The 27,872-nt window shown below is 43.2% G+C and overlaps 1 protein-coding gene across 3 annotated transcripts; it reads right to left on the reverse strand.

Moving 5' to 3' along the window:
* Positions 1-27: 27 nt before the first annotated feature.
* On the reverse strand, positions 28-26,584 carry eya2 (EYA transcriptional coactivator and phosphatase 2). 3 transcript variants are annotated; one of them, XM_041947078.1, is made up of 16 exons: positions 26,328-26,584; positions 16,119-16,198; positions 15,518-15,559; positions 15,072-15,192; positions 14,636-14,752; positions 10,549-10,625; positions 10,128-10,311; positions 9,668-9,804; positions 9,458-9,541; positions 6,254-6,343; positions 4,239-4,297; positions 3,341-3,501; positions 2,147-2,261; positions 1,903-2,024; positions 1,660-1,760; positions 28-1,277 (listed from the first exon to the last, which is right to left on the reverse strand). In XM_041947078.1, the coding sequence occupies exons 4-16, from the start codon at positions 15,172-15,174 to the stop codon at positions 1,197-1,199; spliced, it is 1,431 nt and encodes a 476-aa protein (XP_041803012.1). In that variant the 5' UTR covers positions 15,175-15,192; positions 15,518-15,559; positions 16,119-16,198; positions 26,328-26,584; the 3' UTR covers positions 28-1,196. The 3 variants fall into 3 exon arrangements, with proteins under 3 accessions (XP_041803012.1, XP_041803003.1, XP_041803020.1); XM_041947069.1 differs by having other exon boundaries at positions 15,072-15,197; XM_041947086.1 differs by having other exon boundaries at positions 15,072-15,255.
* Positions 26,585-27,872: the final 1,288 nt, after the last annotated feature.

The raw sequence follows: 27,872 nt of genomic DNA on the forward strand, positions 1-27,872 counted from the left end.
TTTAATACACCTCTGGTTTGAGTTACTCCATTAAATAAAATGAAACTCGACTCACTTTTCCCCACAATGCAATTAATTTATCTTTATTCATCTATTTTAACTGTCTGTCAAAACAAATAAAGCATTATATACAAATCATAGCTAAGCTGACAGGCAGCGAAATCGGCACATGCACAATCATACCACTTCATCTATATTACAAACAGGTTATTAGGAAATGAATCAAGGACAGAAAAGAGGGAGAGTTAAAACAAGACAACATGTACAACCCAGAATCAAAAGTAAGGATTTGAGCACCAGCCTATAATACATCTTCAAGACAAAATCTTATCAAAACATTTTTACACGAGCATATTTTTGGTCTTTGAAGGGAACTTTTTTCTTTCTATTTTTTAAGCCGAGCTCCCAAACTGTTTATACCTCATTGTGTTGTGAATTTAACTAATAATAAATAGCTCACATTTTAATGGTAAAATACAATCAGACTATTTTCAATAGCCTCTACCTATGCGGAGAATAGCATCCGGCATTTATCTAGATGACACGTGAATAAAACAATTCTAAAATAATGGCGAAGGCAAAATCTATCCCACGTAACATCATGATTTCAGCTTTCTAACTTTGTCTTTACATTAGTGGAAGATGGGTTTAGTTTCACAACAAAGAAAAAAACACAGCAGGACAAACAATCTGACCTTTTCATCCATGCAGACATACTCACTGTGTTCAATAAACAGGATGCAAAAGTTTGCATTCAGTGCATCACTTTTTTTTTGTACAAAAGTGGGACACCGTTCATAAAGTTGAGATGAACTAAATAAAAAAAAAGAATAATTAAAAGGTTTTTTAAAAAGTATTTGCAGTATTAACCATAGTTCCCTGGGGTTAGTTATGAAGCTTTGGTCCCTTATTTTACTTTGGTCTTTTATTTTGGTCCAGCACTTTTGGCTTCATGTTTATGTGTCATAGATATACTGCGGCCTCGCTTCGAAATCCTCACAGCTCCTTTGGCTTTGCTGTGAAATTGTCCACCAGGGTGCTCATTAGGAATCAAACACCTTGCGCCAAACCTTGAAACAGCAATACTGACTCTGAATCAGTCCCAAGGGTGCACCTTCACCTACTCGCTGCGCTCAGGAAGTCAGGGGCTTCTCATGATTTGGGCGGAAGAGCAGAAGCGTGTCAGCCGGCGCCCTCTAGAGGTAGTCCAGCTCCAGTGCATGGCTCAGGGCCTCCAGATCGGCCCGACAGGACACCCTCCAGAACGGCATGTTCTTCTGAGACAACAAAAATCATATAAAAATTAAATACAGGTTTAATGTAAAACATGCAAACTTAGGGCGGGCATATTTGAAGTGCTCCTGCAGATGCAGTGCAGATGTGAAATATAGACTGTGGTTTGGAGGGGGATTGGAGTATGTGACAAAGTACATGTGGAAAACATGTTGGCCTACAACGTACAAAAGCCTAATACAAAAAAAGATTGGCTGAAGCGCCAAATCCAGGAAAAATTCTGACACTTCTATCAAAGAAAGATTACCAAAGAAAGAAGAAGGAGACAGACACAGAAGCTGAAGAAATGGAGAGTATCTTCAGGTTAACTGATTAGTTGAGGCCCATTTTTCAGCAGTCAGAGTCATAAAAACAGATGAGTTATACCTTCTTGGCCACGGACTCTTCTTCGGCTCCATCTCCTATCACCACATACACAGCTCTCCGACCGAACCTCTGAGAGACACGCTCAAAACAGCTCTCCTTGCCTTTAAAAAGGGGGCAAATCAGAGCCATATATCAAAATACTACCCTTGAAGAAAGACTGTAACATAGGAGGTGTTTGATTCATCAGCACAGGAAATGAAAGAGGACGGTGGGGGATTTAGTCGTGATTAAAATGTACCTCACCTGTCTTGGTAGCACTGTATATGTTCTCTATGGGGAACGCAGAGCCCAGACCGTACAGTAACACCTTAGAGAGGGCTGGGATGAGCTGGGTGGTAGTTACCAGCACATTCACACAGTTAGGCCTGAAACAGGAGAGGACACACACATTTATACTTAAATCAAGACACCTTACATGCATATATAAATACATGAGGAACTGATAGTGGGATATGGAGGAAATCAAGCCATCGCAGCTTGAACTGACCTGGAGTTGATGAGAACCAGGGCTTTGAGTGCTTGAGTCAGCCACAGGTCAGTCAGGACCTCCATCTCTCTCCTCAGCTGCAACCACTCCTCTCGCTTGGGGCTGCCCAGCAAACCTGCCCACCAGGAAGGAGCACAAGCTTAATGGTCTGCCTTCGTAACAAAGCGGGGAGGACACGAACCCTTATACCTCCGACGCATAAAAGACGGAAGATTTACCGAGACACTGCAAAAGCTTATTTTGACAGTAGGACCGTCTGCGGTCCTCGGTCGGACGATTCTCACACAACATCCTCTAACCAAAACCTCAGACTCATGGTTTCCAGCAGGGTTAAAGCAGCCAGCTGTAATCAGCAGAGCACAAGGGTCCATGCTGAACAACAACGTATGATTCATCACAAACAAACATTTTTCCTCCCTTTCAGCCTTTTTAAAATCAATTCAATAGCTAATACGTCAGCAATAAACCTTTTTCTTATTTTTTAATAAAGATTCTCCTTGGAAAGAGCAGGTGTTGTTTATGCTCACCACATTTTCATCCCTAATAGAAGTTGGGCTGATGCACAAACTGGACTGCATACGAAATGGCCTTTTTTGATGCTTATATAACTCGATGGAGCAAAAACAAAGACAAAACCCTGACAAATCGCTGCGGTCTGAAGCTGAGCGGTGTTCAGGTTTAACTGGTAGCAGCAGGTAAATATTTACGCGTTTATAGTGATATTAATCAAAACATTGTCTTCCTATTACTTATTTTCTGTCTGTTTTCGGTCCGGTTTGTTGGTTTGTTTGTTTTTCTGTCAGCATGATTACAACTACTGTTTTGATTACAACTACTGTGCTGATTTTCATGAAACTCGCTGGAAGGGCGTAGCGTGGGCCAAGGAACAGCTCCTTCAATTTTGGAGCAGATCTGAATCACAGAGTTGACCCTAAAAGTATTTTTCACTTTCGATAACATTGCGAGATAGCTAGATAGATTTGGCCTCGGCAGAGTGTCATAATTCTTCAAATCCAGTAGATGGTGGTAAAGTTCAACAGTGACAAAACGTGGCCAGTTGTACAAATATGCAGACTTCGTAACACATATCCACATTCGTGGCTACCAGTCCAGTAGTCCCCACTAGTCTGGGGTAATTCTCTAAATATCTAGGCTGTCCACAGCAGTGTTAAACAACATAAGAGCGGAGCTTACCCCCAACATTATTCTTGTACGTGTTGTAGATCTCCTTGACTCTGCGGTATCGGAAAGCCAGTTTCCTCATCCAGTCCACCCCTCCGTGGACCCCTGACCCCAGGCACAGAGAGCCGGCCCCCGCTGGGCTCTGGAAGCCGTCCGACCCAAAGTTGTAAGTGCTGAAGGATCACAGTACAGGAAACGGCCAGGGTGTCGATCATTAAGACACAAACTGCATCTTTCCAGAGCATCTTGTGGCAGCACTATCATCTGTTCTAAGAATTGATTCAAGCTATTCTGGTTATGAACAAGAAGGCAGCGCTTAAACCATTTGTCAAGTTTATGGAGGTGTTCCAGTGCAACCACAAAAATTTCAGGGACGCTTCATAAAAATTGAACGTCGCAGACAGTGACTTTTAGCCATGAATGAGGCTTTGTTAGGAGGAAAGCGTCGAGCATATACATTCACCACAGCTAGGATAAATATAAAAACATCTTAGAGAATGAAAAGGGCCAAGTTCAATAAAATAGATTCTCCAAAAAAGTACTTTGGTATAAGTCTGGCTCTTTCTCAAATCACTCCTAAAAGTAACCTAAAGTGCTTCAACAAGTTTAGGCAATAAAACGTCTGGACGGAGGGAGACAGAGGGAGTGATAAAGAGATATTCTGATGAGAAATGAAAGCGTTGGATAATCCCGTGACATATTATATGGCTGTGGAAGTCGGGAAAATAAAAGGCATGCACATGCTTGCATGCATGAACACACACAGACACACACTCTTCATCTCATCTTCCTGCTTTTTTCCTCCCGTGCACTAAAACCCAGAGGGCAAGTCTGGTTCACAAGCCGCAGCAGAGCTGTTGGGTTTTCAGTAACCCGGTAAGCGAGCACAGTAACACAGTAGAAGCTTTACCTCAGGTCCTGGCCATTGTCGTCTGAGGCCACGTCATCAATATGAACCTGGTCACATTCCTGGGAAATGAAAAGGAGAGCGGATATATCAAGAGATCCATTTCAGAGTGGAGCCCTGCACAGGCAGGTCTCTCCACTTTAGGGGAGCCAGCAGGAGGGATTGCAGATTAAAAAAATGCTAAAATAAAAGACATGACAGCAACACGCCGCAGAGACAGGACAGTCATCATGGCTGTGTGAGTCTAGTGTAACCATACATTAAATTAAAGTAAAGCAAATGTGCACTTCTGGTTTAAAAAACAAAGAAAGGCCCATTGTGTCTGACAAGTACAGTGGTGTGCATGTTGCTCCTCTGTGCTGGATGTTAATGCAACCGACCAAACCGCAGCGTTTAAGACTACACTGCAGCTTAAACATGTGGCTGCAGCCAAAACACCTTCGGCAAAATGCAATTAAATCAGAAACTTGAAAACAGTTACAAAGATTGGATAATGATGGATGAAAACAAAAACCAGGAGCATAAATCCGTCATCGCTGGCCAGGAGAAAATACACAAGTGCATCTCATAATAACCGTCCTCTGAAAAATAAGATCTCTCTTGTTTCTTTGTCTGTAGTCCAGTTTCAAACCTCCCAGTCCCACAACCTTCTTTCCTTTCACATATGCATAATACACATGCGGTGATACACGCACACGCAAGCATGCACGCATATGTGCAAAAACCCAGGATAATTCTCATTGTCACGCACTGACCCAGGACAGACAGGGTCTCCTATCACCTTTCAGCTGTCTTGAGCCAGATGGAGACGCTACCTCATCTCCCCTCCATCTCCACATAACTCAGTTCCCAGGGGCCGCAGCCCGCTGTGGAGCCGCTACTAGTGACCATACAAGACGTGTGACCCCTTTAGCGCCTCACATGTACACTGAAACGCTGAGCATCCTCATTTTAATTCTGTTTTAAGAGCTGGGAGCTAAGTGTAATACACCCACAGTAACCTACTTATTTATTTTTTTTCTGCTAGGAAAATTTAAACTGGAAACTCTGACTTTGATTAATCAGGCAGCTTTGCATGCCAGTTACAATTATGTGATCTTCTGGTGGTATTACAGTTATGACAGCAGCAATAACACTGGTAGCGATAACTGATGTAGCTTCTGACATGGGAAGGACAAGATAATTGTACCTCAAGACTTAACAGCAGTTGTCAGGCCGCTGTGGCCTGCTGCTTTAGAGATTTACTGAGTCCTGACAACAAAAGACGGGGTAAGAACCGGGTTTGCAAATGGCTTTGTTGGCTCCTTTCCCTCCTCTCGACTGTTCCTCCTCCCATTTGACTAATTTTCCTCTCGGATACTCAGACACACACCTATAATTACAGCACAAAGTGTACTTGTTCTCTCTCTCCGTCCCTCTCTAATCTTTTTTCTTTGTCAGAACAAGGTCGAGGAATGCAGGATGAAAAACACATGAACTTTTCAGTCACCAGCAGGTACTAAAACTGCATTTTAATGAGCTGCTTCTTGAGGAGTCATCCATTTCAGAGGTTGCATCAGTGTCCAGGTTAACTGGTGGATTTTTAGGCAGCAGGTTAACTGTGAGTGCACTTGTGCCAGCACTTAACAACCCCTCCTTTTTAATATTCCTGCTTTACTGAGAAGGGCAAATTGTTTGGAAAATGCTGTAGTAAGAATTAACACAGGATAGATGTTGTGTGAGGGGATTTCTACAATGGCTGCCACTGTGCTTTATGCCAGGTAAGAAAACAGCACCCAAATGTCAAACCCCTCGCTAGGCTGTTGCAGTGAGGCGGTCCTGGTCACAATATGCCAGTTTATACTGCTGGATACGTCCTCACTGCCGCTATTTTCCAGCTTACTGGAAAAAAGTTTCACAATTATTGAAAAACAAAAACTGAGGTGCAGAGTGCTGCAGAGGGAATATGAAATAAGTGGTAATGTTTTTCTGTGAAGTAAGGCATCGTCTCCAAATTCATGAGTCTTATCACAACTCACCTCCAAGTCATTGAAGAAGAGTCTTGAGTCGGCCAGGTTGAAGATCATCTCCTCCATCCACAAACCAAGAGACACTGCCTTTGATGAGTCCTGATGCACACACACACATACACACACACGCACACACACAATTTATTCCCCATCAATCAAATGTGTGTCTTAGCATGGATGTTACTGTACATACGTGCTTTGAGGCATGTGCTTTGCATACAGACTATACTGTGGCAACAAATTCCAGACTCTTATCTCTCCATCGACCAGAGGCACATACGCTTCAGCACATTTAAATGAAAGAAAACTGGCGTGTGAACGACAGCTCGCGGCTCGACCTAGTTCATAAAAAAAGATGTCAGAACAACAGTCTCTTCAGGAGCCGCACCCTTATCAGCGAGCTAGTAAATAAAATCATGAGCTCAGGCTGAGACTGAGGACCTCACAGGTTTAGTGTTTAGAGAATAATAAGATAAATTAGATTATTGAGCATGATGACTCTCATCGTGTCGGTGCAGCCCTCCTTTCACTTCCAGCGCAAACTCATCAACTGGACTGACATAAACAGGTTTCAGGGAGAGGCAAGTGTGAATATTTATCTGTCAATCAAACTGCATGCAGATTCTTATCTTGGTTCTCTCTGTTGTGACTCAGCTCTTCTGGCTCAGCAGCCTGCCAGTTTTCCTGAAATCTCTTCACTGGATCTTTTTCGTGAGTCACTACAGTAAGTTATGCACAACACCATTACATTTAATTAATTCAATTCACTGCTCCTGACCCCCTGATTAAACTCAATGAAGAACCATACGAAGCAGCTTTTTATTACACTCATGTACAGCTCATAAATTCAATTGTCTCAAAGCTTAAACAACCGTATCAGGGTTTCTGCAAGTTCAGTTGAAGTATTTCACTTCAAATAAAAGTGTGGAAAAGTTAGGGGATCACCAAAGTCATCAGGGTTCATCCTCTGGGAGCAACGGATGCAAGGAAAAAATTTCATATCAGTTGGATACGTCAGTCAGTTTGGACCAAAGTGCTGGAACGGCCTACAGAGCCATCTGCCATCTAAAGAGCTGCTAGCATGGCTAAATGAATGCAGAGTTGATGTTCACTGGGATGGATTACACAGTTCCAACAAGTTTCAAGAATCTCCTGTTTGATTTTCATATAGATTGTTGCAGAAATGAATGGAAATCAATGACTGACTGGAATGATAACAGGTCTATGGGACAAGCTAATATCGGTAAAAACAGACAGGTATCTTTGATATATTGTGCTGTTTGTTTACGCTGACCTTTCACCTCCTTTCACCTCCTCTGTTTCTCCCGCATAAAAAAAAAAAATCCAAACAAATACACGGGTGTTGCATGTCACCAACTTCAGTTTTGCTTCTTAATAAGCAAATCATAAATCATCACCCAGAGAAACAAGTAAACCATAATGTGTGGGAAGTCAGGCTGACAAACGGCGTGGGCGTGCTGTCGTCCGAGACTACAAAAGCAGGTGTGTGTGTGTGTGTGTGTGTGTGGCGCATTGTTTTGATGGCAGCGTCGGCTCGTCTTTGGCAGCGAGACAGGAGAAACAGAGGGGTGTCAGCCAAAGGTGAACGTTAGATTAATGCACCTGAAATGACAAGCGGCGCTGTCTCATGGCGCAGAATGGTAAGAATGGGCTTAATGACACAAGGGGGGGTAAATGATGACAATTACAACACACCCCCCTCCAGAAAAAAGGTGTGAAAAGAAAAAGGTAGCTGGGGACAAAGGGCGCAAAGAGTTCAGCAAGAGGAGGAGGAGGATGACAAGGAGGAAACACAAGGAAGAGGTGAATGGAAAGGATGAAGAGGGCGAGGTTAAAGGCTTAAGAAAGGATTGTGCTCGTCTAAAAACTGAAATAATTATCTGTAATCGCCTTCCTCCAGAAACGAGGGCTGCTCCACACAGACGAATAAAAGCCTCTGTCTGATAATCCCACAGAAGTAGAAAGACAAAAAGGAGCAGGAGGGAAAAGCCCCCAGAGCATGAAGTTCCCACCTTTGCTCTTACGCTGAGGTAGTTTGATACGAAAGCCAGAGCTGGGAAAAAGAAAAAAGAAATCACACACTAGAGGAGAGAGAGGGGTGCTGTGTGATAGATGAGATAATGGAAGAGCTGATAGAGGGGAGGGAAACAGCTCCTCATGTGGATCTCCATTCACCTCCAAGCTGGTGAAAACAACTGTCTCTCAACACGCCCATTAGTCTTTCCTGCTCACCGGGCCCAGGCCTGCCTTTACGTACGGGCCCCAGCGTTTGTTTATGATAAGAGTTTAATAGGCTGACTCCAATGGGAAGAGCATGGGCTGTTAAAAGCAGGGACAAAGTTGAGATAATTCGCGTTATGGCTGTCCAAGTAGGATGAGTTAGCTGTGAATGTTGCTATCTTGTAAGCTACCTTGACACTTTGGACTGTTAATCTGCTTTTCCGCCGTCACTCATTCAGTTCCTCTGCTGCGTGTCTGAGTTTTGATGTCAGCGTCTGTCCAACTGAGCTTCCCTGGATCCAGCAGCGGGGTGTTTGGGTGGTGGGAGGAATCAGGAATTTTTGGCACATGAGTCACATTTCGACACTCTCTCTCTCTTTTCTCGTTGCTTCTTCCTCCCTGTTTCTTTTCACCCCCCTTCAACGCTTCTCCGTGGTGGAAAAGAAAGAAAAAGAAACAACGGCATGCATGGCCTGCCGGGGGCTGAACCGATCAGAAACGCTGCTCTCAAACTCCCATCAGCCTTGTGTCAACCCGCAGGGGGACCGTGAGAATTCAAAACACAGATCCCCGGCCAAGACCAAGAAACGCACCACTGTCCGCCCCCTGTCAGCTGCCTGTGTGTTATGTAAAGGTCCCACCGGCTGTCAATCACGCCGCAGGATGCCGGGGTAGCTAAACAACCCCGCTGCATTATGAAAAGAAACAAGAGGGCAGAAAGGCAAAACAGTCAGCGTGTGAAAATGCTCAGGGATGAGACCCAAAGGTCGTGGACTCGGCTCGGGCAGCCAAACCGTTCACTGTTAGTCAAATAAGCACGGAGACAAAGGGTGATCTGACCAAAGCAGGACCACGCCGCTTCGTTGCCGTGAGGGCGTCGTGCAAAACTGCGCCCACCTCTCCTACAATAAACTGCTGTTTAAGTGTGACGCGCCGCAGTAAATGACAAAGGGAGGGGTCGTATCGCCGTACCTTGCCAAATCGTGAGGAGAAGGTTCCCGTGAGGAGCGAGTGGAAAATGATGATGGTTTCATCCAGGTCCCAGATAAACACACGCTGCAGTGAAATAACAGATATGTAATGTTAACCTCATGAAAGTTTACGTGTGTGTGTGTGTGAGAAGGAGAAAGATAAATATGAAAGAGAAATACTGATAATTTTCAATACTGCGTGTGTTTTTACCTCTATGTCAGAGTCCAGAGGTGGAGCGGGATCGCTGACCCTTTTCCTCCCCCTCAACTTCCCATCTGAGCCCCTTCGCGCTGGGACCCCCTCCTCTTTACCTGGTGTCGGGGGGCTGGGCGGCGGGTGGTACTCTCCTAGAACACACAGCCATAAAAAAGAGTTGCTAATCAGCCTCTACAAAACAGCTTTTCATTTATGAAATCCAGAGCATGTTAAAGGAGAACTCCCCAGATTTTACATGTCAAAGTCAATTTACTTGTCACTGACAATACAAAAGATGGAGTGGAGTTGCATTGTGGGAATTGTTGGATCCAGGGTTTGTTGGAGTCATACCAGGAACTAAAAATGAGGATATCTCAGTCTCCCCTGCACAAGTTCTGTCATAATAAACATTTTTTAAAATCATTTTGTACATTTACAAAACAAAAAAACTAAAAGGTGGTTCATCACTCCTTACCTGTGTGCGACTCTGGGCTGTGATTGGGCAGCATGACGGGGTGTTCTGGATGCTGGTAGGCTAACGGAGCTGTGATGGCAGCAGGGCTGATGTTGCTGCTGGTTAGGTAGGGGCTGTTGTAGTGATGCGAGTTATAATATGGAGAGTACTGACTCTGACTGTAGCTTGAGTACGCTGAAAACTCCTGTCAACATGGAAAAAATGACTTTAATTAGCCGGCATAATTAAAATATTAACATTTTTGTCCCTAAAATGAAGTCTCCTACATTCAGAAAGTCAATATGATTAATGTAAGACAGCTTCAACGGGAGCTAAATCAAGATTTTATTGCCAGTCGCTTTTCCACAACGACTGTACTCTATTGTGGAAAGCCCCCAGAAGTCTTGGCAGTAGATATTCTTGCTGGGGCTACATCACTCACTTGTTGGGTTGGGTTGAACGGGGTTGAACTGGAGATTGCATGGGTGCCTTGAAAAATTCCAGATGAAATACCACCACCTGCGAAATGATGCAAAGACAAAGGTCAGACTTTCAGGTAGTAATTCAACGTGCAGGATAGAGAACAATCACTGTAAGCTGGTGGGAAATTTGACTGTGTTACATCCTGTATTGATGAATCGACTTCAGATATGATTTCACAATGATCTGATGTGTGACACCGCGTGGAGGAAGTAATGAGCAGTAAACTTTGACTTCTTCCTCCGGTGACAGCTCAGTGCTGCAGGGGCTGGGAGAGAGATTTATGTCTGACATAACAATACAGGTGGGAACGTCTGCTGCTCCTCTGCTGCTGCTGCTGCTGCTCCAGGAATCTTCTCAGCCTAATCAAGCCAAGGCAGGAAAGTCTTTCTGCAAGCAATTTCCCCTCAGACAGCGATGCTGCCTCGCCCTGCATCTTTCTGTCAAGTCTGTTCATACTGTTTGTTTGTCTGATGAATTATTTCTCTTGTAATCACAATACCTCCACCTACGGCGCTGGACAGCATTTCTAATTTTCATTCCATTCCTTCAGTTTGTCAGTTAGCTGGATATCTCAAAAGGTTACGAATGGAAATGAATACATGAATTGCAGAGAGGCTGGCAATGGGCCAAAGAGGAACCGATGAACAGAGTGTGTTTTGTGTGGCTTCTCATAAAGGGCATGTCACTTCTCAATGGCTTCACATTATGGTAGATCATTTACACTGCCATTATTATTATTTTTTAAACCAATCTAAAAGTATTGGGGCAATGGGGAGCTTCTTGCTGGTTTCCAATACCTAACCCAGTGGAGCTGCACCCTGTGCTTAATGACCATGTGGTGAAGTTTAAACAAGACTGCTAACAGCTTTAAGAGGCTATACTTAGGAACAGTGGTGCTGCGATCTAAGTGCTAATGTCTGCATGCTAACACACTCTCAATGATGACACTAATGTGCTGACAGTTAGCAAGTGTGTTTGGTATAGTGCTAGCATTTGTGCAAGTTTTGATTTGATGATGGCAGTGGATCAAAAGTGAAGAGACCACCAGCTGAAGTTCATCCTATGGGGAACATAAAAATACACCAAATATCATGGCAATCCATCCAATAGCTGTCAAAACATTTAACTCAAAACCACAAATATTAACTTCATTGTGGTGCTAGCAGTGAAGTCGGGGGACCTCCAAAGTCAGTCGGATCAATCCTCTGAGAACCACAAATGACTGTATCAAATGTTGTGCCAATCCTTCGAGCCAATGTTTAGATATTTCACTAGATAAGTGAAGACTGACCTGCAGGAGGCGCTAGAGGGAAAGTCATCAGGATTCATCCTCTGGGACCACGAACGCGTGTGCAAAAATGCATGTCTGACCGACTGACCAACAATGACGCTAAAAATGCTAACAACTAGCCACAGTCTGAGCACACACAGTATAACGAATGTCTCATTTCAGGTAAAATGTGCCACCCGGTGTCAGCCGTGAAGCGATATGGCAGTTAGCTCTTGTCATCCAGATAAGCAGCAGTTAACTTATTAACTCGACAGTTGCTTCTGCAGAAGATTGGGTGCACTGAAATGAGAGTATCTGTATTCAAATATAAAGCAGGTCAAATAACATTCACAAATAATTGCTTTGTTTGCAAATGTTTATTGAATGGGTGGTTATTGTTACCTACAAGAGGACGGTAGAATTAATGCCATGTAATTTAAGTACTCAGGTGGTTTGAAGTTGATTTAGCATTCTTCTCAACCAACCCTGGTTGTATTGACTGTCAGCTGTACAACAAGTTGCCCTCTGGGGATAATAAAAATGTACTCTCCTCTGACATAACCTGGACTGTCCTGATATATTTCACTTCCTCTTGCCTCCCTTCCATCAATTCATCAGTCCACTGCTTCTCTCTCTGGCTCCCTATTTCTTCTTCTCCTCGCCAAAGTGCATGACAAACAGGAGAATAATGACTCAATGGAAGAACCCAACTGAAACCTCCCAGGACAACACAACAATCTTCAAAGTGACTAAAGGAAAAATACAGGAGGTCTCTCAAGTAAACACAAAAAGGCTCCCATAGTCCCCATTTGGTTTCAGTTGCACACACAGTGTACAGTACGTGTTTCGATGGCTTTTTGCGGTGTGTGTATGTGCGCCTGTGTGTGCGTGCTTGTATATTGTGTACCGTATAATGGATGACATGGAAACATTCTGAAATCCTACAAACATTTGGTTGTTGTGGCAGTTTATTACCGTTTGAAGTTTGCAGTTAATGATTTATGCATAAAAATATTCAAACAAATTTATTTTGTTTGGGAACAGTGTCCCTCAAACTCAAACTACACTCTGTTAAAGAACTTTTTGTTGGTTCAACGGCCGTGCGCCAACAGAGCACAGTCACTGAAGGCTTTGCGCTTGTTAGAGGTTTCATCAAAAGTGTGTTTACATGAATATTTACATTCCCGTATAATGTCTGACATCTGAATACTCTCTTAAAGAGGAAGTGATATGGAACGCTACACATTCAACATCTGACAACATTGTCCCCCTCATCACAAGACCAAGGTACCATACTACCATAGGTCACGTGATAGCAGCTCATCATCTCCATGACAACTGAGCATCAGGATGAAAGCTCTGGAACAAGTCAAAGCCAAAGTCAAAGTCAGCTTTATTGTCAACTCTGCAGTATGTACAGGACAAACAGAGAATCGAAATTGCGTTACTCTTCAACCCTTTGTGACAGGACATATATTAAAAAAGCTAGTAAGTGGATGTTGAGTTGACATTTATCAATACTACTACTCAAAAACATCATGCACAATAAGTTTGCAGGTCTTTAAGAACTATTAAAGCAGCGCTTCACTGACTTCCTGACATGAGGAAACATCATATTCTAACCTTTTTAATTCAGGGTGTGAATCAGGTCTGACTATGAATAGATATGTTTTTTACTTGCCTTTATTGTGTGCTGACTTGCTTGCTGACTCATTTTACCTCAAAATACAGATATTTGGCTAAAAAGTTAAAAAGTTGCTGAAAACCTGTTTGACTGTCTGAATAATCTTGGCCTGTCTGACTCTGTTTTAGCGTTGTCACCTTGTGGCAACAAGCTTATAAAAACAAGATCGGAGTTGTGATAAACTGGATTTCTCCTTTAACAAGATCCATATAAGCTCAAACTGTGCTCAAAAAACATTAGTTAAAAAAAGGAGAAATGTCATGAATGGGTTTAATTGAAAAAAGTTACACCAATGTGTCACAAAAGTAGGAAAATATGTCTTTAAAACGATGATATGTGAAGGCATTAGCCCATTATAACATAGATATGAACTCATATTCCAATTATTAAAGTAGTGAGCATTTTAAAAAGCTTTGTCTGTCTCCTTTGTCTCATCCATACAGTGGAAACACAGCCGCCCCCCAACCTTAAATCTACTCACTCCTCTGTATAATGCACCTTAACCTCTCCCCTCTCACACACAAGGTCAATTTCATGCCGCTTTCAAAGCCATAAAGTTGTAGTGAGCGAGTCATGCTTTGGGCGCCGGGCGACTGAGGAATGTGTACAGCACATGTACACACACACACACACACACACACACACACACACACACACACACACACACACACACACACATACATACACAGCCATGCGTGGGCAGAGAGCTGCACACACTCCCAAGCACACCACGTCCTCACTTTCGAGCTTTTGTTTTTTCGGCTAAGACCCTCTTCCCATCTTCTATTCTTTTTTTTTATTCTTCCTCCCATCCTCCCTCTCTCTCTGTCGGCGTGTTTTCCCACTCTCTCCCTAACAGACACAAGCGCTCGCATGCTGTGTTGTTGGTCTGAGTGGAGAAAGGGGGCCTGACCCCGAGAAAAGAGGAGGGGTGGGGAGACTTTTGACGCCAGGAGTCCAGACCGCAGCTAATGGAGAACAGGTGGGGCAGAGAGAAAAGGAGAGGAAAAGAGAGAAAGAGGAGAGGAGAGGAGAGGAGAGGAGAGGAGAGGGAAAGAAAAGATGGATGCTCCTTCCAGTAAGGTTACTAACCATGTGTGTGTGAGTAGCTGTAGAGACTCTGACTGGGAGGAGTGCTGCTGAAGTTCGAGTAGCCGAGTAGCCCCGTCTGTCCTGGAGAGTGACTCAGGCCGTCTTCTGTTTTAATGTCTGAGTGTGGAGAGAGGCCATTGAGAGAACAGAAGCTAACATGCTAACATGCAATGTTACAGTCATTCAAAGAAAGAAGAAATATTTGCAAATAAGTTAGATGTTGCATTATGTAGCATGTATGTGTGTATTTCCACTGTGGAGCGAATAATAACAGTGACCACTGTAGAGAGCTCTCAGTTTTGAGTGTTTGATTATTAATTTCCAGTTTACACAAACTAGCAGAATGTGATGTCAATAATCTCACATTTAGTGATCATTGAGATGATGATCAAAATAATGCATGAATGTACTTAACCATATGTGTGTTTGTACTCACTGTAAGACGGCATGCTGTAGCCCTGTGTGTGGTGAGTGTAAGGTGCGTACGGCCCTGCAGGCTGCAGGGCAGGGCTGTACTGAGTCTGCCCGTATGCAGCCATGACACGTCTCCGGGCCAGCTGATCTTGAACAAGAAAGGAATAACAAAGGAACTTTTGATGACAAGTTCTCCGTCTCTCGATCTGTTGCGACAGAACATCGGTGAATGAACGAGTGTCAGGAAGAATGTGCTCGGCTGTCAGGAACAATCAGGAACAAGGCTAAATCACAGGGATTTTAAAGGATGTGGCAGCTCCCTCGTGATTTCAATCAACAGATTTAGAGAAAACAACTGTTAGCTTTTATTCTCACGTAAAAACACAAAGACACACATTGCAAATGGATGACAAAGAAGCAATGCAATTCCACTTTTGATTTCAGCAACAAATGTGAGGAAAGACTTACCTGCAGCAGGTATGATGAGTTTGAAATAGATAATAAGAAGCCCTGTGAATGAAACCAGAACAGGTACTGTCAGGGGATTAACTCCACTAATTCCACTGCCTTTGCTATTGCTAATTTTATTGATGTTGCCTGTGACACCAAATTTCCCCGGCTGGGGATAAATAAAGTTGACCTTATCTTATCCTAACAGTGAAACCAGTCAGGAAATGAACAATGACATTTAAATACAATCACACTGTAATCTAATGGAATTGTAATTAAGTGTTTCTCACTTAGCATGACATTAAATTAATTTTGCATCAAAATTATCCAGGGATAATCTTTGTGCATTTCCAGAGAACAGTTTTTGCATAATTAAGTTAAATTTTCAACACTAAATGGTACAAATATTCACCTTAACATCATTCAAACTGGACTTTGGACACCCTCATAAAAAACAAACAAACTCACTCCCAAAAATAAAAGGTGTGCAGTCCTGATGAAGGGTTTATTTTAAAGGTATTCAACGTGTTTGGTGACTGGCAGACAGTAACTCCAGGGAACAAACAGCCCCTTTCATCTGTAGCACTTCAATCTTCCCTTTGTAGTTCTGCTCTCTCACCTGGCTCTGTGGAGAGAGCTTTATCCTCTTTATCCCCTCACACTGCTGTTAGTCAGGTTCCTCTCGAGCCGTCAACTGTCCTGTGGAAACAATAGCAAACAGACGCCATCAGGACACAGGTATGCAGGTGAGTGACACATGGCGACGTGCCTCAGGCCCTGCCATGGCAGGAGTGGATATTTTCTCCATGCACACAGTTCAAGAGGTGAAACAGGTTAGAGGATAAACAGAGAGAAACAGAACGAGATAAATGTTGTATTGATGCGAGTGCGGTCATTAGAGGCTCTGGCAGCCAAATGATGAGTTACAAGAACCTGACAGGTAGCATTGTTCCGAGGGAAAATGTAATAAAATGCTCCACTGTGCCTCTGCTGACTCACTCTGCTGTTTGGCACTGGTGCGAGGCATTCTGAGTGTGGCTGCTCAGGGGGACGAAACCAGGAAAGGAACAAGGCAAGTGTCCAAATTCAAAATAAGAGTGAAGTGAATTCTCAGTTCAGCAGAAATTCAAACTCATGTGCAGTATGTTGGGTGATATGATGAAAGAGCAGAGCCCTGCAGACGGCATGAGACAGAAGAGATTGTGCAACATGATTTATACTGAGGTTGGTATCACTTTTCCCGCATTTCTCAAAATCAATACGCAGGGCTGCTTTATGGCAATATTAGATCCACAGATTTTTGCAAAAATGTGATGAAATGCATTGATTTACAGGGTTTCTCATTTGAATGGCCAGAAAATAAAACTGCTGTTATATAAGATTACATAAACTGTGATGGGAGTTTGGACCTACTGTGTATTTCTGACCCCATTAACAGAAGTAATAGGAGGATAAAAGAGTGAGAGAGGAAAAAGGTGAAAAGAAGAGTAGGAAGAGGAGGTCCCAGCTCAGTGAGCAGGAGGTCAAAGGTCAATGCCACATGAATGAGTCTGAGCAGGAAGCTGAACGAGGCCAGTCTGTTGGACAGCAGATCCTGAACTGGTACCAGTCAGTCTGAAGAAAGATGTGCTGTGGGTGACTTTAGGTAAAAATCAAGCCATGAACACTGTAGGATCAAAAGTATGTGGACACCACCCACGCTTTTGTGCACTTTTGTACTCTATTCATGCTTTGACTTCTTATTTAGCATGAAGGGAAATCTGACTTCTACAGCATGCAACAATAGCAGTAATAGTGTTAACAGTCCTCTTCCTGTTTCCACTTGACAATTCTGAGTGCACAAAAAGAGTTAAAGACGGAGTTTTCTGAGGTTGGGGCTGAGAAAATCGCACGGGGCAATGACCTCAACCTCAACCGACACCTTCGGGATGAACCATCGCCAAAAACATCACTGATGCTCTTGTGGTTGATTGGGAGCATTTGGGCTATATGTCCCTGCACAACAAGCTGAACTATTTAATCAATTTCGCCTCTCCTTTTCTCTCTCTTTGCCTCTGGGCCATTCCAGTCTGGCAAAGCTGCAGCTAACTGCCTGACCCCTGACCTGGCTGACAACACAACGACAGAGACAGATGACAGTCATGAATTATAGGGGCAGCGGGGTTTTACAGCAACAGAGAGATGAAGGTATAGGGGGGGGGTAAAAGCCGCCTCAGAAAAAGAGACAGTCTGCTGATCAACAGAAGCTTCACCATCTCTGGCATCACAAAACCTGAGACCATCGATACAATCTTTTGTGTTGTTCTCATGACATTAGCAACAGTATTTTTGACAGGATAGTACAGAAAACAAATGTTATGTTATGTCAGCTCCAGCTGATGGAGCCGCCCCCCTGGCTTTGAAAACACCCAAGACAGCTTGCAGTATTTTTTGAGTAAATAAATGTATTTCTACCCTGAAGCAGCCGCAAAGCCAAAAATCAACCTGCACGTCTGTGTTATTGAGTGTAACATAAATACAAATAAAACAGACAGTAAATGTGACATTAAGGAGGTGATTTGCTCCTTGTGTAATGTTAAAAGATACACACTAGAGACATTTCTCATTTAAGAATGGAGCAAATTAAGCAACATGTTATGTGTTTTTAGCTTGAACTCAGTTTGAAATCTGTACTTTTAATCTTAACCACATGTTCATGTTTATCATTGGTTTTACTATGATTTTCCACTTCAGGAATGACCCTTAAGACCTTGTGAGCATCAGAGACCCTGATCTGACCTTTATCACAGACAGACTGTGAAGCTCGAGAGAGCAACGCTGATCCCGCAGCACAGAGGAAAAACAAGGAAAGTGCCTTCGTGCTCTGTTGCCGGGGATCAAAAGTGAGAGCGACGCCTGTTCAGAGTCCTCTTGACTTCAGCTGCATCCCTGCAACAGTCCTGCAGGCGCACACGCGCACGTACACACAAACACAAAAACTGTGTGTGATAGCGAAGCCACTTCCTGGTTCAGGGCGAGGCCTGGGAGGAGGGCGCACAAGGCCATGGGAACTGCAGGACACCGGAGGGAAGATGAGCGGAGCTCAGCAGAGATGTGGAGAGTCGAGGGCTGAAACTAAAGCTAAAACAAACCCAGCAGGGCCACGGGGGGCCACGGGGCCACAAGGCCAGTCCCACCAGCTTCACCTGGGTCTCAGGGTTCTGCTAGACCACTGCTTCTTTCACGGATATCAAATTCTAGCCTTTGAGCTGACGGATTACATCACAGGATGGTGTATTGTGCTTTAAGTTGAAATGTCATTTGATACAGTTAAAGGAATACACTGAGTTCATGCAGATTTACCTGTTATTCAACTAAACTGTTGAGTAAGGAAAAGATGGCAGACATGAACATGACCCACATGCACCAGCTAGATCCATTCATCAGGAGGACGTCATGCTCAAAACAAAGTAAAAAGTGTTTCTAGCTGTTCCAACTGGCTACAAACAAAAGAGTAAAATGGGGATACCAGCGCACACTTTCTTATTATCATTTATCAAAAGCATCTGTAGTGTTACACTTGTTTTTAAGTGATGGAAGTGTGTAGAATATAAAAAAGCGAGCTAGAGGCAGACGTTTAAATCCTGCTTACATTTTCATCGCTGCTCAACTGGACAATAAAACGTCTGATTGTTGCTGTTGCAACGAGACAATAGATGCCGTTCAGCAATCTGACAAACACTTTGTTTCTGACCCCTGAACTACTCAGCAGTCACATGCACGGAAGAGATCTGAGACAAAAACATGAACAAGAACTAACGGTGGTTACCAAGATCACTTTCCATGATTTTAAATTGAAAGTCACAGCATTTGGTGATGTAATGTGATTGAATGTTGTTGCAGGAGCTTGAGTCACAATTAATAAAAGGTTCGACATGAACAACAAATTCAGAATATTGTTTCATTGAGTAAAAACTGAGTCATCAGGTTCACTCATTAACCTGTACTTCATATTTAAAATGCAGGAATTTATCCTGACCATATAATAAAAATCATCCACAACTTGTCACATAAAAGCTCAGCTGTCCTCTCCTCTGAATAACATTAGCAAAGAATCTATGATCTGTCACTCATCAGACGTGGGGGCTGGTGGCGAGCGAGTTTGTCAGGGTTCGGTGAATTTCCTATAAAGGGTGTGTGCCGTTTATCGTATTTACATTAGTCAAAAATGTCTGGGGTGTGTGTGTGTGTGTGTGTGGTTCGACGTGTTTACAGTGTCAATATGTTTGCTGTATCAGTGTCTGAGTCTTGATACAACATGTGAGAGTCTGGTCGCACACTGCGGTGACCCTCCGACGGTTTGACCTTTCATTGAAACGTTATGGTTCTCCACCGACTGCTTGACAAGGTGACGCGCTGGTCTGTAATCGTGCCATATGGGACCCCACCTGGAGCGCTCAATTTGGACAGTCAATTTGCCAAAGCGCCCGGGGCAAAGTTGGGGGTTGATTCACTGCCGCACACAATCCCTCTCTCTCTCTCAGTCGCTGATAAAAGACGCAGAACAAGGGCACTTGTTGTGTGACACTATAAGGGGCTTCTTGGTGCCATCTGCCAGCAACTGCCCTCTTCAACCATGTGTGGCGCACAGCTGACGGTTCAACGGGGCAGACTGCGCTAAAAATCAACTCTTTTTCATCTATGTTCAGATTCAGAAGGAAAAACAAAGCCAGCAGCTCCTCGGATAAATGAACAGAAGACGATTTAAAAGGTGAGAACAGCTGCCTGTTGTCTTACCTGACAGTTTCTCTAATAACTAATGATAAAAACAGATCATCAGCCTCGTCACATCCTGCAAACTCTGTCCCTTCAATAAACAACACAGCCTACACAGGTACCTGCTAACCTGGCAAGCCCCCTGCACAAAACATATTTACATACCTATAAATTAATACATATAAATACACGGTATACATACAAATACACGTTATACACATTACTCATTATCCATTAGTCTGTACACCATTTTCTGATCATTTGATCTATGAAATGTCAGAAAATAGTGTAAATGTCCATCAGAATTTACAAAGACTGTCTTTAAACTGCTTCTTTCGTCCAACCAACAGCCCAAAAGTCAAATATATTCAACTTTCTATGACGCAGGACAAAGAAAAGTAGTAAACTCTCACAACTGAGGAGCTGGAACCGGCTTATGTTTGGCTTTTTTGTTTGGGAAAATGACTTAAAATGACTTAAACGATCACATCAGCTGTCAAAATCACTGCAGATTCATTTTTTGACCGGTCATTTTAGGTCCACAAAGATCTGTTTCTCACAAACTGCCGTCATCTTGGGTAAAATGTAGTCATCAGAGCGATTGGAAGGCGATTGAACTGTCTTTCATACAAGGAAGCATACCGGTGAGGGAGGTGTAAAGTCGTGCAGAAGAGAAAAACGCGGAAAAATAAAGGTTTTCTTTGGCAAATTGGTGATGAGCTGTGCAGAGACGGAGGCTCAGACATGCTGGTGGTCCACTAACAGATGTTCAGAATTGATAATCTCAACCCGTCATGACCTCGGCAACCAGAGAATTCATTAAGAGGCAAACACATTCCAATCTACATATTTTAGCCTCATACAGGATCTTGCATTAGCAGGGCTCAGCCAAAGCGTGTTATCACTGCCTGTAATGTCACTATAAAGGATGCTGGCTGTATTTGTGTTAATCTGTTTATACATGATACACTACAATTTAGAGCTGTTGCCATACCTTTGCACCTAATATGCAAAGCCATCCATCAGCAAAAAGAAAAACACACACACACACAAAAAAAAACAACATGATGTTGGGATAAATGTTAATCTCAACAGTAACCTGTCGTGTTTTTGTTGACTCAAACATACCAAGTCTGACGTTTGCTGAGACAGTTAAAAGCAAAAATGCAGGAGTAAGATGTTTCCATGCTTCAGTCACCTGTCTGCTCTCACAGCGACACGTCTCAGCGAGGTTTCCCACCGCCTGCGTGCAAACGTCGCCGGCTTACACTAACCAAGCTGCAGCGTTTGCATCATCCACCAAAAATTAGGAGACCTGAGCGACCAGTTTAAAACCTTAACAAGCGATTCAATTCTCACGGGAGTCTCTGCAACTTTTTCTTCAAATAACCAAAACACACACACACCTGGCTGATACTGAAGTTCTTTTAACTCACAAGTCACAGAATGACAGAACTCCTTTGAAAGAAACAGAAGTAATTCTACGAGAGACTCCAGTTAATCTCTGGCAGCACTGAACCTGTTGCCGACCCTGTCTGCACTCTGTAACTTTACCTCCCAGACTTGGTGGCCTTTTCCTTTCCACTTGACTAACTCCCTGCAACAAGCCTGTTTTAATGCCAGCAGCTAACCCCCCAAAGCTCACCAGCCCCCATCCCTCAGTAATCAAAACCTCTTCTTTTAACAATGCCAGTGTCTTTATCTCCCTGTTTCTCTCCAGCACATACTCCTTTTACTCCTCTCTAAAGTGCCTCTCAAAAAAGTCCTTGCATTCTTCCTAATTCTTTCTTTCGTTCCTCCTCACTCTCCCTCGCTGCCCAGATCCTGGCACTCACACTCCAATAATATCCCTAATAATTTCCCCCTGTAATATTGCCAAATCCGAGAAGGACCACCTAGGCCAAGGCCCAGACTCTGACTCCCCCAGAACCAGTGCCCCGGGACGGGGGTCAGAGCGAGGGACAGCTGGCAGACCTCCCAGCAGCCTGGAGGAGCGGGTGTGGGGTTGGAGGACTGGGCTGACCCCAGTCAGATGGTGGTCTGGCTCCCAGGTAAAAAAAACATCTGGTCCAGTGACGGGAGGGTGGTCGCACACGCGCTCGCACACTCAAAACTGACACACGCCTGACTGCATGAGTACTCCTGCCTCCTCTAATGACCTCCACACACACACACACACACACATACACACACACACTCTCAGACTGGCTGCTTTATTAGTCATTAGGACAAAAAGGTTTGCCCTCGATCAGTCTCCTCAGCAGATAGCAGCAAGTGGCCGCCCTAGTTGCTAACAGCTGGCCAGACAGAACTCGCTGGTAGCTGAAGCTCACAGACTGAGGTCCAATTACTTCTTTACTGGTAGATTTACTGTGTGTAAGCATGTGTGTGTGTGTGTGTGTGTGTGCCTGTGTGTGTGTGAGACAGAGAAAGTGAGAGAAAAAAGAAAGCAAGAGAGCAATTCATGACTTCTTGGAGAGATAAGAATTCAGAACAAATGAGATAAAATACAATAAAATATAACTAAAAGATAGAAAATGGTGGGAAAAAATTATATTCAGGAAAAGATTCAATGAAAAAAAATTCTGACTCCTAAAAAAAAAAAAAAAAACACCCCGAGCCAAAAAGAATGATTAAATTCTCTTTTCAGTGGAAAACACCCAAACCATCGTTATTAAGCACGAAAAAATGAAAAACGGTCACTGCAGGCTATGTGATGCGATGTGTGTGGCTTCCTCGTGATGAGATAAGGAGAGTGGAGATAGCCAGAGAGACAGCTGTTGTCTGCTGACAGCCCAGGGTTTAATACTCACACACAGACCTACACACACACACACACACATCACCACGAGGCCTCCCCCCCGGCGCTCTCTGGGGCTTCAGGGAATTAAAAAGGGAGGGGAGGGCGGGTCAGGAGGAGACATTTAGGGGGAAGCGTGAAAACTTCCGAGCCTCAAACTGTTGGAGAAGGCAGCAGATCAACAAACAGTCACCAGCATCTCCGAACACATTAACACGCGTGTGATCAGGCGTCCCAGGCCTCGCAACACAACAGACGCGCCGCTTCTCATGCGTGACATAACTACAGAACGTTCACCAAACAGATCTGAAACGATCAGAGGAGAGGGAGCTGAACTTCCTGCAGATATTTTTCCTCATCTTGACTGTATCACTTTCTGCTGTTGCTTGAATGCTTCAGAGCGTTCATGAAGAGCAGTTCTGACCCAGTCAGACTCGCTGCTCGTGCAGACGGCTGCACGCACTGCATCAGGCTGCACTCACGGCCGCTTCTTCTGAAGTTGTATAAAGTTCAGAAGCAGTCGCTCCACGAGCTGAAACCTTAAACTCGCTTAAGAAACTCAAATTTGTGACATTATTAACCGACAGTTTGACTTTGGAAACAGTGAATTTCCCTGAAGCTTGCTGCACGATGACGCATTAGACTTCATTTTATTCCACGGTGAGCCCTCGAGGAGATATGTGGACGTAGTTAGACACTAGATGCTCAGTAATGGCCAAACACAATAGAATGAAGAAGAAGATAATAAGCAAATAAATATAAAATAAACAAATGCACAAATGAGAAACAAGTGGGCTCTGGTAAATAAGGTGTACTTGCTTTAAAGTCGACATTATTAGTATTTTAACAAACCTAGTTAGGTTTCTTTTAAGAGCATTTGGATTAATCCTACAAAAGTTAAAGCAACATGTTTTCTCTCATTATCAAAACCAGGAGAAACTCACATGTAACGATACCTCGATCGTCTGTCAAACATTAAGAACACAGCGTTGGAACATATTTGCGTAAATATCTCTTATTTGAAATTGGCAGATTATGATTACCACATGTAAACTCAGACACACTGGCTCTGCACACGGGGCTGAACAACAACACAAAGACAGCGTCATCGAACAACAAAAGCATCATCTGACTGGAACTTCTCTGCACCCAATATTCAGCACACCCATCAGCAGATGAAACCGTGGCGATAGCTTCATTTTAGGCTCAGAGGAGGGACTGCATATATTTTCAGACGACGTGAGCCCTGGTTTAACCCCGAGTTCAAGTCAGCAAGGCTGCCTGACTCCCAGGGAAAGAGAGAGAGAGAAGGAAGGAGAAGGAGGTGAGGGAGGGAGGGAGGTGCACAGGAGCTACAAGACATCAAGAACCGAGCGGCCGCGAAGAAATATAATGAAATTGGTGCAGATAAAGTCAGGAAGAGCAGAGCTTCCTATAAAAATATTTATCATTCCACGAACGTTTGGCTACAGAGGGGTTAGGAATTAATTCGTGTTTTCTTAAGAGGGGGTGCCTTGCGCTACAGGATGGGGAATTCTCCACACAGCCCGGGACTTTTTGGGCTGCTGCGCTTATTCACAATTTATTAGAGCCAGTAATAGGAACCATGAAGGCTGAAGAGAGAGAGAGGGAGAGAGGCTGAGAGGGTCCCAGCCGTTGGAGGGGAGGGAGTCCAGAAATGGGGCCTTATGTTATTAAGAGACGAACCACAGTGTTAAATCAAACACGCCCAAGCACACACCTTCGGTATGTGGTCTGAGCACAACTCCCACCCCCCCCCTTTCCACCTAGACCCCTGGATGTTATTTGTGGGGGTTGAAGTACAGGTATATAAAGGAGATTTACTGAGATTTACAATCCGTCACGGGAACGGGATCTGATACAGCAACTATCTAAAATAAAAATCCCACTCTGGCTGGCCATTGCCCCTGCAGGTTTATTTCAGATAATAGACAGTGACAAGGAGAGGTACATGTCCAGTTTGTTTTATAAAAGTCAGGAGTGAGTGGGACATTTCTGAGAGCTGGAATATGGGAAACGTATTTCACTACAGTTGAACTTGGTTTGTCCTGCACCAACAAAGAAAATAATGAAAAATACTCCAGTATCCATCTATGAACAGGCACAAACAAAAATGTATACTTCAAATAATGATAATTTAAATGTAATTTTTTAAAGAAAGGATATGATATCTCATATTAATTAATTTACACATTTAAAATGTCAGGACAAAAATCTATTATAAGATTTATTTGCTTTAAACCTATTTATTCACAGTTTTTCTCCGAACCCAAAGGGCTCCATTAATCCTTGTTCCTCCAACTGTGCAGCTGATAGAAATGATTAAAGGTGATTTAAACGGCTGGCAAAGCACAGCGAGTGAGTTGCTAGTCTGGAGCCATGAAGGGGTCCTTGAAAAATATGAATACCAGCCTTTGAAAAATGCTTAGCGAGGCTCCCCTAATTTAGTTAATGAGGGTCCCTGCGTGGCTGCTGACGGGGTGTCAGTGATTTGGGTGTAATCTTCTGTACTTAAAGCAAAAAGTGTTCAGCCAGCACCAAGAAAAACAAAGGAGCTCAATCCAACAGAAGGTGCCTCACACACTTACTTTTAAAAAGCTCAGGGAGACGCAAATAATCGACTTTTTTTTTTTTGGAGGGGGTCTGTTCTGAATAAAGACTCAAAGTTAATAAAAATAAGAGAAAATGTGGCAGAATGGTGAAGTGGAAAATGATTTGATCGTGCCATCAGCTGAGGATGTTGACAAAGAAAATACTCTATTTATTTTTGCATTGGCCTTAATTTTTCTGCAGTACAAAGTAATTTGGACAGAAATTCCTAATTGTGTCCAACAAGCATTCAGTGTTTATATGAGGCCTCTGGCATCTTTTCCCCTCCTGGATTATTGTAATTATTTAATAAATTTAGGTCTGCTATGAAAATAAACCTTTTCAAGTATTTCCTTCATTACTCTAACTGTAAAATCCACTGACGGGATCAGGTGGAGTTGTTAAAAAATGGAATTGCAAAATAAAATATTTTATTGTAACTCATCATGCGTGCGTCAGGGTGTTATTAGCAGCATTCTTCTGAGCTATATGTAAATTAAATGCTTCGTTTATTTAGAGGATAATCTGAACTAGACACCAGCAGAGCTGAAACACGCTTATTGAAGTATTTTCCGGGACAGCAGGATGAACTCTGCTTAAATAATTGTGATGTTTGGGTCAAAATAAAACGCGATGTCACGATCGAAAGTCTATGTCACTCACCATCATTCAGACAGAAGCACATGCGGGGGAAAAAATCCGACTGTCAGTCACAGCGATCGTGTCTCCATGCCCAGAAGACTCCGCAGACTTCTCACAAGTTTCCCGGCGAATCGGCGACAAAGTGAGCGCTCCTGATCGAGAGGGAGACGAGGAGGAGGAGGAGGAGGAAGAAGAAGCGGCCGACAGCTGACAGCTTTCTGCGGACGCTCACGGTCATCGATCTCACTTCTCCTCCTCTGCAGCTTCAGGAGCGTGTTTGCTTTCCCGGCGGTGGGGAAGTGATGTTAAGTAAATGAGCGAAGATTTCTGGTTCCTCCTCCTCCTCCTCCTCCTCCTGAGGGGTGCGCGCGCTGCACACAGCCTGAACGTGTTTGTGTGCGCGCGCTGCCTTATCTCAACCACTCCTCCGGTTTGTTCCCTCAGCAGAACTGCTTCACCTCACAGCTTCTTCTTCTTCTTCTTCTCTATCTCCGCTTTAAATCTGTTTTTTCGAGGGCTCTTCTTCGTTTGTTGACACAGTCTATTCAGTCGGACAGCTCTGAAGCAGCGGGCTCTCTGTATGCACTCCAGATAGGAGGATTTGTTGGTTTGTGGTAAACAGCTGCAGGCTATTGACAGCTTTATCAAGACTCTTATCTTTTACAGTGTGGATGTGTGGGGGGAAATTTGTGTTTCTGTTCCCCTCTTACTGCCTTCTCACGATTTCTTTATATCTTATAATTTACCAGGCTGGTGCCTTTTTCCTGTTTGAGACTTGTGTTTTGATTTTTTTTATAGGCCCTTTCTTTAACTTTTTTCTTCTGGGGGGGACATGAACGTACAATATACATAAACAGCAATAACATAATTATTTCAAAAATACTCTGTAGAAGCAAAAGTCTTGGATTTAGTGACTAATTTTAAGAAACATGCTATGTAATTTTACTTAAAGTAAGAGAAAGTACTCATTACATCAAAGTGTTATATAGTTGTTTACATATTATATAATTACTGATTAGCAGCTTTTTATTATTGTACCTTGTCGAGTGCAGCTAACTGAACTACTTAAGCTGCTGTTTGGTACTTTAATTCCTAGTTTAATTAATATTGGTTTAATTGATTGATTGATTAATTGATGTTTTATAGGTAGATCATATGTTTTATAACTAAAAAAAAAACTTAACTACAACATTACAGTGACTAAAGTATAGTATTTCCCTCATTTAAAAATAGAAAGTGACACACAGGTGCCTCAAAAAGTACCGTTAACTAAATGGACTTTCCACTGCTGGTTATTTATCATTACACCAAAATAGAGCAGCAAAAGATAGCTCTTAAATAGAGGAAAAGTACTGTTTCAAATATCACAATACTGCTAGAGTGATCCTAATTTCTCATGAAACTTCCATGTTTTTTAGATAACACATTCAAATGGAACTATTTGTAACATGAAATCAGTCCACAATTTGAAATGTGATTGATATCACGGCTTTTTGCCCAGAAACCAGTCTGGAAGCTGTAATACTAGCTGGAAAATCACATTTTAATTCACTCAGTTGGAAGACC

This window comes from Chelmon rostratus, chromosome 2, assembly GCF_017976325.1.
Source record: "Chelmon rostratus isolate fCheRos1 chromosome 2, fCheRos1.pri, whole genome shotgun sequence".
NCBI classification, from domain to species: Eukaryota; Metazoa; Chordata; class Actinopteri; order Chaetodontiformes; family Chaetodontidae; genus Chelmon; species Chelmon rostratus.

Coding starts and splice junctions, on each gene's coding strand:
- eya2 (XM_041947078.1), bottom strand. CDS start 15,174: ATGGCTGCATACGGGCAGACTCAGTACAGCCCTGCCCTGCAGCCTGCA. Junction 6,344..9,457: donor TCTCCTCACGATTTGGCAAG/GTACGGCGATAC, acceptor TGTGTGCATCAG/GACTCATCAAAGGCAGTGTC. Junction 1,278..1,659: donor AAGAGTCCGTGGCCAAGAAG/GTATAACTCATC, acceptor TTGTTGTCTCAG/AAGAACATGCCGTTCTGGAG.